Source organism: Tinamus guttatus, unplaced genomic scaffold (genome assembly GCF_059628265.1).
Source record: "Tinamus guttatus ecotype Peru unplaced genomic scaffold, ASM5962826v1 Tinamus_guttatus_pri_ptg000064l, whole genome shotgun sequence".
In the NCBI taxonomy this organism is placed as follows: domain Eukaryota; kingdom Metazoa; phylum Chordata; class Aves; order Tinamiformes; family Tinamidae; genus Tinamus; species Tinamus guttatus.
In genome coordinates this window covers 1,561-14,888 of record NW_028288598.1, presented here as the reverse complement: position 1 = coordinate 14,888, position 13,328 = coordinate 1,561, and the positions used below count along the sequence as shown (strand labels likewise).

The 13,328-nt window shown below is 39.2% G+C and overlaps 1 protein-coding gene across 1 annotated transcript; it reads right to left on the bottom strand.

Moving 5' to 3' along the window:
* Nucleotides 1-7,194: 7,194 nt before the first annotated feature.
* SCAMP1 (secretory carrier membrane protein 1) lies at nucleotides 7,195-11,973 on the bottom strand (the record flags this gene model as incomplete). Its single annotated transcript, XM_088519622.1, has 4 exons — nucleotides 7,195-7,488; nucleotides 8,843-8,960; nucleotides 9,754-9,855; nucleotides 11,784-11,973. Coding segments are annotated over 4 exons (575 nt in total), but the record flags the coding sequence as incomplete, so codon positions are not given.
* Nucleotides 11,974-13,328: the final 1,355 nt, after the last annotated feature.

Sequence of the window (13,328 nt, the reverse complement as noted above, 5' to 3'; positions counted from 1 at the left end):
GTGATTGAGCCCCATGCACTGCAGCCCCCCTTGCCACCTCCTGAAGCAATTTTACTTCCTTGCAGGGCAATGAGGAGCAGAGAGAGGATCCCAGGAAAAGAGGATGTAAATACTTGGGAAGTCTTTAGTTTCATTATATTATCAGGATTAAGTGGATATATATTAATCAGACTGGGGGGAGTGATGAGGAAACACGTGTATATAGCAGGAGTGTTGTTATAGAACTGACAAATTCTGTTTGATCCGATTGCCTTATCCACCTTGGTCACTCTGATGAATTTGGATTTAAGATTAAAAAAGCCAAGATATTTTTCTTATATAAAGAAGGAGAAGCCTATTTGAATCAGGTTTTGTTCCCAAGGGCTACCCTCCTGTGACTGTTTCACCATCACCTGCTTTGGTGCAGTACTTTTCACTGAGGTGCTTTTTTGATACAGAACTTCTTTAAAGAAGTACAGTGCCTTCCTGCGTAAGTATAGAATGAAAAGAGAGAAGTCAACATGCTGCCATTTATACCTGTCGTTAAGGAGGAGGTGGAGTTAATCCCCACCATGTTCCTTTGTCATGAGCCTAGAGATGCAGAACATGTGCCACTGGCTTCTTACTCCCAGGTAAAATATTGTGGGTTGTGTGAATAGGCAGAGAAGCTGTTGTTAGACTGGCTTGCACCTCTGGCTGATGGAAACGTGCAGAATTCTTTTAGCACACAAGATAATGGGCAAAATGTTTATACAGCAGTTAGTTGGGCGCTGATGTCTACGCCTGGAAATCCCAAGCAGATGACTCCACAGCACAGCTGGGCTTTACCTCATGTGGGCTGGACTTCAGCCTCTTCCACAAATGCAGCTCTCACGTAGGACGTCGGCAGTGTCAGTCTTTCCTTTGCCAGTGAAACCTCATTCCTAGTCTACAGACCAGTGTGTCCAATGTCACAGAGCCAGCTGTTTAACACATTTACATCTTTCAGGAAGCCAGGCCAAATTCTGAATGGCTGGGAAGAGCTTTTCCCATTTTTTTTAACCACATGGGGTATGGACTGTTTTCCAACTACATCAGCAGCAATAAAACAGAGCTGGCCACGACAACATTCCTTTCTCAAAGACTGGCGGTTGCTATCGCTTCTGGTGTCTCATCACTTACTAGAACTACCTTTGCAAACAAATGTAAACGGTATTAACAAAAGGAATGATGCAGAACTGTGGCAGAGAGGCACAGGGGAGAGGACATCTGACAAGCAAGTCTAATGAAATACTAAGAAGTGCATCTTCCTTTTTCGTAACGGTCAGTAATGTTCAACCCTGCCCAATGACAGTGTTGCCTCTGCAGCTGCTCACTGTGCAATATGGAATATAATTTCTGCTTTAATGCCTGGTAAGTCTGTTAATGTGCCTACCCCCAAGCTATTTATAGGTATTAAAATAGTTGTTGCTGCACAGGTAGATAGGATTTCACTGCTCCCAGCCAGCGCGGGTCCTGCGCGCTCCCACCGCTGCTGGAGGGATGCAAACTATGGTCAACCTTTGGGGATACTAAAAAGGGAGAGCTTTAATCTCTACTTGTATTAACCTGTTTCTCTTGCCCACTTGCACCCTATTCTAAAGTGGGTAATTCACTTATCTTTCTTTCAAATATTTATTTTAAAAAATCCCAAATTTGTGCTCTGGAGCCAGTTGTGCGAATAGCTGCACACACAGCCAGCGTCACGCACAAAGTGCCGTCCGAGGACAAACCCAGGCGGCAGCCGGCACCTCCCGTGCGTGGCTCCGGGGTCCCTGCGCAGCCCCGCACGTGCGCGCAGCTCCGCAGGCTTCACCCACCTGGCACCTCTGCCCCTGAGCCCCCACGGCAAGCGGCGGCAGCAGCCTGAAACTGGGTGCAGAGCTGCTGTTTTGGCCTGGCAGGCAGCAACCCAGCAGTGCAACATTGCCACTGCTCGGGAAGCCTGGCCCGGCCTTTGCGTGACAAATGCTGCTTTGCCTTCCCCACTTGGTGAGTGGGAACAAGATAACTAGAGAGGGCACACGCTGCTGGGGCTTAAAGCAAACTAGGAGCAACTTGTAAACATAGATATAGATACACACCGCAATAGATACACTGCTATGATCTCCTGAAACCTTACAGTTTTTAATATTGGAGTTGTTAAGTAAGTACAAAGGGAAATATTTTCAGTGGAATATTTTGCTTTTGTTTGCATTTGTTACCAAGAACCACCTTTTCTTCTTGTTACTGTCAACTTGCTCAGAAAGAGCATAACCAACCCACCTGTGTGAACAGCCCTGCTCAGCACAAGCCCACCTGGAAGAGGAGCTGGGAAGAAAGGCAGAAACCAGTCAGAATTTCTTTTCTCAGGGTTCTTTTCTTCTGGCAAGTGATAAGATGCTGTGTATATATATTACATATATACTCTGCAGATTTTTCTGGATGAGGTTTTTCAGGTGTATGGTGCACTCAATTAATCTGGTATCTGTTCAAAGTTATTCCCGAAATTCACTTCAGCAGTAGCTTTCAAAGAGCTTTTGCAGAAATAAAAGGAAATCAGCCTTGTTAATTAATGTCACAATGGGGCTGTGGAATATAACTGCTTCTTAATGTACATGCACTGCATAAGAGCTAGAAACATTTGCTGTGGATTCTTGAAAACCTGTGTGCCAATTAGCTCAGTTTTAACTTTTTTTTCCTAATTGTGGTATTGAAGAAGTCTTCAAACATCTGTGGTTTGATCTCCTCTGTAAACCTGCGTTCTGTAAAGTGCCATAGACTTTTTTTTTTGAAGTGTAGCATATTTAAATATATATATATATAAAATATATATACACAAACTTGTGTGAGATGTGCAATAACAGGAATTTTTTTGTAGTTTTTTTGGTTTTAAACAAGATATTTGAAAAGAGACTTCCCAGGGAAAGGCGTGGCTGAAATTCTGGTGATGTGGACAAACTAAGCACAGAATAATGAACAGACCCACTACTTCAGAAGGTTCAGAAGGCAACAGCAATGAGAGTAGCTTAAAGCATTAGCGACCAATCTATCTCCTTTGGCCTAACTGGGATGCTCCTGGCCATGCAATGCAGAGATTCAGAGGTGAAGCTGTGGCCCTCTTCAGCAATTCTCACAGCAAAAGCTGAAAAGGCTCAGCAGCGTTTCTGAGGGTGCTTTACAGTACTGTGACAAAGCAAAAAAAAAAAAAAAAAAACATGGCAACAATTGAGCTACTTCTGGTTAGTCTCTAACATCTGTCTTACTCAGTAAAAACAACATTTTTGGGCTTGGGTGGTTTTTTGGCTAACCCATTTCAATTTTGCATTGCTTTCCCACACCCAACCACGCGCCTTCCTCATGTAAAGGGAACCTTCTCACATGTCCCTTGAAGAGGCAGGCGCTGCCGCCGTGGGGTGGCCGGCGCGAGGGGCGACGCCGGGGGGCCGTCCGCCTGGCCTGGAGCTTGAGCCATGGTTTATTTGTGGTACTGCTGTTGTGTTCTTGAGTCACCACTATGTACAAGTGTTAGCATGAATGGTGTACCTAATGATTTTTAATAAAATAAATCAATTAAAATGTGAGTTTTTAAGCTTTAAACAAAGTGTGACTCCCTTAATTCATACATCTTGGGAATGCTGAGCCTGGGCGAGGTGTCTACATTCCAGCATTTGGGAACCCTGTGATTTCTGCTAGGCTTTTAACTTTGCAACTCAGTGGAACAATTATTGCCACTTACTGATAAAATTGTGGTACCTGAAAAGTGTAGCTATGCATTCCACAATGCAGTGGTTTTAGAAAAGACTTTCTTCTTTTATGTAGTTCTGACTTAAAAATGAAAAGTATTTAAATGCAGCACTGAAGCTGCTTTCTGATGAAGACTATAACATTTTTCAAACAAAAATTTCTTGTGCTTTTTTCTATAAATCGAAATAAAAGCTACTTGCAGACACAAAATTGGTTTGCAGAAAAATTACAAGCTATTTCTATAACTCAAACAAGTTTATCTGATCCACTGTACTCTAGCACATCATTAGGAATCAGCAATAGCCAAGTGTCTTGTTTCACTGGGCCAAAGCATCTGTCTAGCAGTATCACTGAATATTTTAAACTACCTTGTACTTTGCCTGGGTGTCATTTGCTTTCTCAGTTGGGTGTTTGCAGCTTTTCAAGGTAAGTGACTCCCTGAGCGCCAAGGAACAGCACCCAAACTGTGTTGTAACCCTAACTGACAGCAAGAGCAGGAGGGCTATGAAACTGTTAAGTCACCCGCTGCATCCTTCAAAGGAAACAGGGACTAAACAGCAGGTGTTACAGTTGATATTATATGGGAAGGAAAAAAAAAAGGCATTGATCATACCTAAACAGAAACCATAGGACTCAGTGGCGATACAGAAGTGTCAATTCAATATGCAGAAATGAGGAAAATAAACTACCACACCAGTGCTGTTGTCAGCAGTTTTACTCTGAATAATGCCTGCGGTGCGGCACCCCTTCGTGCCTGCAGGACGGCAGCAGTGACAGCGCCCGCGGCGAGGGCGGCCCTGCCCCTGCACAGCGCCGGAGGCGGCAGCGGGGCCCTCGCGCCGTCGTGCTCATATCAGGGTAGACCAATTGGCACTGCCCTCGTGGATGATTTCAATAGTGGACATTTTACTTGCTTATTTCAGCAGCATTACAGAATTTATATACAGGATTATAAAAAAACAAATGAGACATTTACATAGATCAGCCCTCCTACACATAATCCTGACCTTTAAAAAAAGTCCCTATATTGTTCAAAACTATACAGAGCAAATGTCCAGGAAAAAAGTCTTTTTTGTTTATTCTATGACACTGTGTTAATACAATAAATATACAAAACTTCTGAACTACTCAGACATGCAACAGAGGGACAGAATAAGTGCATTTGTACAGAACCAGGACAGTCACCAGGATGGCAGAGCATTGTTAGTAATTTACAAAATATACAAACATCCCTCAGATAAATAAAGCCAACTCCTAAATTACAGCTCAATGACTAGTGCCATTCCAGTGTTTAAACTTCATACTCTGTACTCAATTTGCCACACTACTACAAAACAACTACTTAATTAGGTGCCATAGTCTAATTCATAACAGATTGTAAAATCTAGTTTCAGCTAAGTACAAAATATTTTAACAAACCTCAGCCTTCTGAGCTAAACTCAAACTCTTCCCTCCCTCCTGAGCTGTCAGAGATTTTTGAGTTAGACTAATTATGTAGTTAAATTTCAGCCACCCACTTGATATTACAAATCAATACTCCATATACATTCAACATTAAATATGTTTTCTTAACACTAAAACATTTGGGGAAAAAAATCTGCCCATCAATTTCAGGTCTTAATTGCTAATGTCTTTCTTTTCTATATGACGCTGTGGTAGTGTACATTACTATGCAATCTTCAATTTAACTGCAAGGATGATGTCTGTATATGTTTTCATATTCAATAGGGAAATGAGAAGGAGGAGGGAAGGAGCAAAGATAATCTTATGCCATTGGCATAAAATTTTAGCATCCTTATTAAATGGAATATTTGAGTTAATTTAACTTCCTGACATGAAGCATATTTAGAGATGCATACACTCATGAATGTCAACCGCAGCACAGGTGAGCCGGCTGTTCTTAGTCTAATGCAAGTATGATTTGATTTAAAGACGTTGGTAAATAAAAAGATTAATAGAGACTTTATGCTCCCACTATTATACTCATCTAGGGATTAAGCCTCAGGTTTTATGTTCTGTAATGCTCTTAGGTTATTGTCAATACACTGTAGTGAAAGGGGGCAGTCCCACACTCAGAACATGGGGGTATCTCTGAATTTTACAGCCGAGTTTTGCTAAGCGTGATTCGTGGTACGGGCTACGCTACTTCAGCTGCAGCACATGCAGCAGCTTGGGCATGCGGCTCTGCAGTTGCTAAAAAGGAGCTTAAAGAAAACCCAGCCTAAGGTAGTGTGCAAAATAGTCATTAGGCAGCTGGGATTCACTAGAGAGAACCATCGCTTTAGAGTGATGAGAAATACCATTGCAGACTGTCTGACCCTTTAGGCATTCAATCTAGTAAGTTAAAATTTAATTTCATAAAATAGGATTTTCTCACTTTACCAACTCAAAATAGCTAAAATGCCTTTTTTCCCCCCACAGCTTAAATCAAATCACAAAGAAGGCTGAGTTACGTTAAAATGAATTCAAGTATCTGTTAAATGCCAGTTTAAAAAGCTTGATTTGAGACAATATTCCTGTTAGAAAATTAAATACTGTATATTCAGATTTTTGGACAAGCAGTAAACAGAGTGACTGACAAGGCTAGAGATTCAGTACCACCATTAAACACAAATCTATATTAAAAAAAAAAAAAAAAAAAAAACAGAAATTCCAAGCACAACAAAAATACCACTGCATGTGAAAGTGGGAGAGGGTAAGAAACTACTGTGCTAAAGGTCAATATAGGTTTCTTTCCCAGCAGAATGATTACTCCGAGACATGAAAACCGAAATTAAAGATACCAAGTACATAACTATGTCCCTCTCTGATCCGAGCCATCGGGCTGCGTCCCTAAGCTGTACCTGCCCGGCGTTTTCTACGCCAGACAATGGGTACGCACCAGAGCTCCTCCTCACACGTAGAGGATACGCCATGAAAAGAGATACAAACAAACCTTATAGTTATAAAATGGCGCAGGTAAATTCTAGACCAGAACACTATTTAAACATGATCAAATAACTCAACAGTATTCATGCAAACTTACAGGGTTATATCAAAAGACTTATCCTTACAAAAAAAAAAAAAAGAGAGAGAATTTGTAGTATCTACTCTACTTGTAGCTGGTCTACTGCAGCTGCTGAAATTGCCAAAGCAGCAGCCAAGCCTAACTTTCTACAGTTGTCTTCCCTATTTCTCTTATGAGAAATAGGGAAGCAAGTTCTTATAAACAAAAGAAATGATCCAAGGTGCTTTCCTGAAGTTAAGGAGAAAAAATACCGCAATGAACTACTAAAAAACTCCCAAATCTCTAATATATTTATTTTATTGTAAAGTACCAAATATCATTCTCAGGCCAATTGTTGAAATTATTCCACCTTCACAAAATAAGGAGGGATCTATTTTCCCAAATGCAACATTTTAAAGCCAGGGGGCAAAGAATGGTTGATTCCAAAATAAATAAATTTGTAACAGAATAAAACCAACACTTCCCATTTTACCCATGCACAGCTGAAGAATAGACAAACATGCTGTGTGTATTTTGACACAGGCTTTTAGGGAATAGAGTGACTGGAAAATAAAGCAAAATCAAAGAAAACCGTCAGGCCTTTCTGTATTTCCCTACATTCGGTTACCCTTGAAGGCGTTCTGCGCCGCGCTGGTCGCTGCTGTGGAGGCGGCGTTTGCTGCAGCCGTTTGCACAGTCTTGTTGGACATCACTCCCGTTGCGAACTCCTGCTGCGCCTTCTCAAAACTAGCGCCGGTCGTGCGGTAGAGCCCGTGCACCTGCCGGGTGGGAGAGCCAGGAGAGCAGCACATGACGCCTCCTGCTGCCTCAGAGCAAAGGGGGCCATGTGGGGGGAACTGGCTTTGCTCCTCTGCTCGGCAGAATGGGGAAAGGAGCAAGCGCCTTCCCCCACTGCCCGGCAGTCTTGGCTCCCTCTAAAACAGGGTGCTGCCCATTGCCTGAAACACCATCGTTCGATGCCCAGGAGGCAGCATCCTTAGCGCAGCACAGGGCCGCAGCTGCTTGCAAAAGCTTTTTCCGTCTCAACTGCTATACAACTTGGCCTACACAAGACTTCGTAACTGCATGTTAAAATATGTTGGGGAACAAAACTAAAAAAGCACTTCCTGAATCCACTGTCTCAATAATATTCTGATTATTTTTTTCCTACACCAATTCTTGACACAATATAATGTCACTAAGATTTACATGTCTATAAGAACCTACTGTGCTAAGCTATGACTGAATATTAAAAAGGATAAAATGAATATTATGAAGGATAAAAAACATAGGTTTTCAAAAAAAAATCCAGATGCAGGTGTCAGAAAGTGTGAAAAAAATGTTCCACCATGTATTTCTGTTTGTTTCTTTCTTCTGCACCTGAGTATTTACACAGAAAGCAAATAAGGTGACAGAAGATCTCAAGAATATACTTAAAATTTCATGCTAACTTTAATTTGGGAATTAGGCAGAATTATTAGAACTGTCAGCATATGATCACAGGAATTTCCAGTTACATTTAATCAAAACAACATCAAAAATTTATTAGCATGTTAGTGCTAACTTGGGCCCTCTGGCTGGAAATTCAAAATAAAAGAAAGCAAGGTAAAAAAATCCTCTCTGAAGTTTTATGCTATGCAATCATTAACATTTTGTTGTCAGGTAAATATTGCAGGCAGAGAAATAAACATGCACTTCCCAGGTGCCAGGCATCTCCATTTTCATTATAAGAAGGATTTGGAAAAAGCTGAAACTTGGCAAACATTTGAATTAGGCCGTGCTTCACTCGACCTGAGGAACTGCTACAGATGTGAAAATCAGGTAGCAGTTTATGCACTCTGCTAGACTTTTCAGCATGGGCTTCCCTGCCAACTTCTCTTGCTCCATGCCATTCCCCCACATTTCAATTTGCAGCAAGTAAGTGCGCTGCAGTGCAGTGTTTCCTAAGCCACCGACAGTAGATGCAGAGAGTGCTACAAAAGCACAGTTGTTAATTAAAGACCCCCAAGAGTATCTTTTAATCCCCAGTAATTTGCGTGAGGATTGTGCAAGTAGTTTGTGTGTCAAGCAGGAAAGTAGAGTCAGTCCAATTGAAATACGAGCAACAGAAGTGTGGAAAAATAAGTAACTTACCTTTTTAAACATAACTAATGAGATAACAGCAGAAGCTGTGAAAAGTGCAGCTATAATTATCATCATAATGCCAACAGGGATACTCTTATTAAGACCAGTAAGAGATGAAATCCAACCACTGAAGAAAAAAACAAAAACAAAAACAAAGGAAACAAGCCTCAGTCACAGGTATCTATCTCTAAAGAAACTTTAGAATCTCTCTTGTTCTGATCAACTGGAAGTATTTTAGAAGAACGGATAAAAGAAATAAATGAATTATGAAATAAATATATAAATAAATCATATAACAAGCTTTTTGCTTATGTATGCAACGAAACTGCAAATTGCAATTATTGCAGGAATGCCAGGCCCAGTACTTTGTGCTATTAGTTGGTTTTGTGCTTTAAGTTAATTCAAATTCATTGACTTTATTTTTTTTTGCTGAAGTTGCGACTATGAATGCAAATGACTAACTACTCCCTGTAAAATCTAAATATTAGATCTTGAAGTTTCAAATAGAAACTGTAATTCAAGTAAAACTAATTATGGGTTGCTTTGTGGAAAGCAATTTTAACTTATAAGCAGCAAAAAGAAAAGTCAACTATTATAGAATAGGGAAGTCACTCAGATAAACAGACTAGCTTTCAAATAATATTAACTTAAAGGAAACATATAGTCCCAATGCTGAATACAAAACCTAGTTATCCTTCAAACGTTAGCCAGGATTTTCATTAGTTTGAATATTACTATTATAATCTAAGAATGCTTTTTTGAGAGATAAATATAAAAACTCCAGTGAAACAAGACTTTCCTGGGGAAAAAACAAAACAAAAAAAAACCCCATGAACTATCCAATACCTCAAATACAAGCTTTGGGCTTCTTTGTTGGTGGTATATAGATAGTACAATGCTACAGAGAGCCGAATACCCACCAGTTTCCCCACCGTTGGAATCCTGCAGCTTGAAGTACATGGACAGCAAACTGGCAGATATACACAAAGAAGAACACAAAGAATCTGAACGAGCTGTCACTCCTGAAAGAAGGAGAAAAAAAATTAAAGCCAACAGGAAATTGATGCCATTTGACAAATACTATAGTATCAATGTAAAAATTTTTTTTTTTTTTTTTTTTTGGTAAAAAGCTGCTTATTCCACACTACACTACTTCAGCCTCCTGTGTCTCTAGCAGAGGTCAGGAAAGCCACAAAACACTGCTTGTTAGTGTGCGGCACAATGCTCTGCTCCCACCGCAGCTTTCCTGCGCACGACTAACCAGTAAGTTTTGCTACAGTGCTTGAAGAATAGGAGTCTGTTCTGCTTTCACGTTGATGTTTACACCACTGCCAGTGTGGGTGGAAATTCTTTTACTGGTGAAAAGAAATAAAATCTAATATGGAATTATTAGAAAATAATGCAGATGAGAATACTGGAGCAGTTTTTCTTTAAAAACAATATACAAAATACACTGGCTGTTCAAATTACTAAAACGCTAGTTTGACAGACACTAGAAATATTCAGGACAGTCAGTATCTAAAATAAATGCACAAGCAAAGCTTCTAATAAAGACTTCAAATTATTATTATCAAAATTAATAAATGCACGGTATGCTCGTGCCAAAGTCGTAAAGAAAGTGAAAATCTTTGAATTAGCTAGGTCACAGATTAAGAACCTAGATCAGGATTTTGCTAAAACCAAGACTGTTTGCAGAAGGTTTCTTAATTTCTGTTTATTCAACCTGCTCAGTTCAATAACTATTTCATTTTCAGCTGAGAAACTGAAAGTAAAAAATGAAAGTAGCAGTTTTCTCTTTCCAAAGAATAACACCAACATCTGCTAGATTTAAAAACCTCAATGATAATGCAACGCTGTGAACACCTTCAACAAATCAGTTAATTTTGAAATAATAATTACGTAGAAAACAACACTATTAAAGGAGGATGTGTAAGATTGAAAATGAATTAATAAAAGCTAACAAGTCAAAATGTTGGTCATTTTCTATATTTTCTATTGGTCTCAATTCAAACCCACATTGTGATATAAATCATGAACAAAAGTTAGTTGTAAAAGAAAAATGTCCTCATACTTTAACCATAAGAATACAAGAACTTAGCACATTCCAAGATGTTCGGTTGCAGCAATATATTCTTGGCAAAAGAAATCTACTTTAGCCTACAGGTTATGCTCAACTGCAATGAAGGGTTGACAATTATCAAACTCTCAATAAAAATTAGTGTACTTCAACTGAGTTTTCCAATATTCTAATTCTTCTGAATTCATTTCAATAATAAAATCAATCCACAAGAAATTCTGCAAGAGCACAAGATTTTAGAACATCTGTATTTTTCACCAAAACACTCTATTTAGCATTTGAATCGCAGTATTCTGTAACTTAAAAATATTGCACCTCAGGCTTGGGAAATTTGAGAAATGCAGAGTGCTAAAATCTGCAGAAAATACTGGAGTTTGGTAGCTATGCACCTGCTCTACTTGTTCTCAAGAATCTCAATCTATTGCAATAACATACACTGTAGGTTACTAAAAATGTAGACTTTTAAGTGTAGAGTTTTAGCAGGTTCCTTCAGCAAACCAAACAAGTAATAATAAACCCTTACCTACTAACCTGCTCAGATTCTTGGTGTCATGGGGTAGAGATTCAATGAGAATTTCAATTAAAAACCTCATTAGCCCAATACTAAGTTAAATATTTCCTGGAACTATTATGTGCAATTGCAGAAGCTAAGATTTTAAATATGCCATGACATTCCTAAATGTTGCCATCTATTTCAGGTATATCAACTGACCTAACGACAAATATACTACCTGTTTCTAATGACAGGCAGTCACTCAAACATATTGAAGGATTATCATAAAGATAACTCAGCAAATTCTATTAGGTTAGCACATTTCAGCAAGTTGATATATATGTATTTATTTGCATCTTAAGCCAAGCTGAAGTTGTTACCTGAAAGCTCCATAAAGTGGTCTGTACCAGCAGACAAAAGAACAAGGAGTAAAAAGCAAGAACCAGAGGATACTCAATCCAAAATCAACCCCTCGTGTCGGATCAACATAAAACCAGGCCAAACATCCAAAGATATTAAGAAACAGTGTCACTGTATGGACTGTAGAACCAAAACCAAAAGAAAAAGAGTCTTAATTACATTATGTCTTTACAATAAATTATTTCAAATGTTAAAATAATACCCAAATAAATGGAACATTGTAATGAAAACATAGGCATGCTAACAATAAATAAATATCCTATTCAATTTCCTAAGAGTGATTTCTAGCAAAAACTACTATTTTCAAGCTATCTGACGCAGTGGTTTGTTCTGCAGACACTTAAAAAATGGAAGGGAATTTTTCTCCCAGTTCAGCAATACCTAGTAATTCAGGAAGGATTTTGTTGCATCAAGGACAGTTTTTGTCCTTGTGGACCAGGATAAAATACATTATTTATAAGTAAGAGGACACAAATAGTTCCTTGCACCAAGGGTGATTTATTTATTTAAAGTTCAGAGAAGCATTTTAGTCATTCAAAGGTAGAAGTCCTCACAGCTCATGCTCTTCCTTGCAGCTTCACTTCCTTATCGCTTCTCAGAGTAATACAGAGCATATATTCAAATTCTCACTTATCCATGCTGCTCTTACTATATGGGAAGGCTAACCAAAGAGCCGGTAAGATGCTGAAAAAGTCTCCTCAAAATTTTCTTCTTCCTTCTCAGCTAGTACTTAATAAACTCTAAATTATCTTACTAGGAAAAAAAAAAACAAACAACCCCCCCCGCAAAAAAAAACCCTAACACCCTTAAATTAAAATGCCCACGTCTCAACATGAAGGACTAAAGGACCTCGAAACACTTTCTCCCCACAGAAATCACATTCCCCCGTAAGAATCACCAGAAACAGAAAACTCCGTGCTTTTTAAATAAAGAGTATTTAATTCATTTAAATAGTTAAGTATTGTTCCAAGACGCTAACAAAGCAACACACTCCTCAGATTTGCTGTGCACGCACAGCAAGTACAACGCAGGGAACATATCCAAATCCCAACCTTTCTTTGATAAATATGAGAAAATTTGCCCAGTGATACTTATTTTTTAATCTACTCCTTACTGGAAAAAAGAGCCCATTTATTACTAGAAAGGTCCCAGCTTCTGGTGGAATCTGAATTTGCAGAAAGACTAAACTCTTTGCAATTCCACAGACACCAGGATGACTTTAAGGTGAGCATTGCTATGAGTGCAGGAAAGGGCTCAATCCATCACACATCCACCGACGCTTATTAGCACAGTAAAACAGTGGGCTGCTTCAGTACTTCACTGCTGTCACAAGGAAACTTAGCTCCAAAAATTCAGGAGCAGCACCAGCTGAAGACACAGGAATTCACTGACAATTCCCTCTTCCTTTCACTCTCCTTTCTCTAACTCCTGCAAACTACAGAAAGGCATTAAGTTTTTGAGCCATTGGATCTACATGAATTTTCATATTGAATAAAAAGACATTT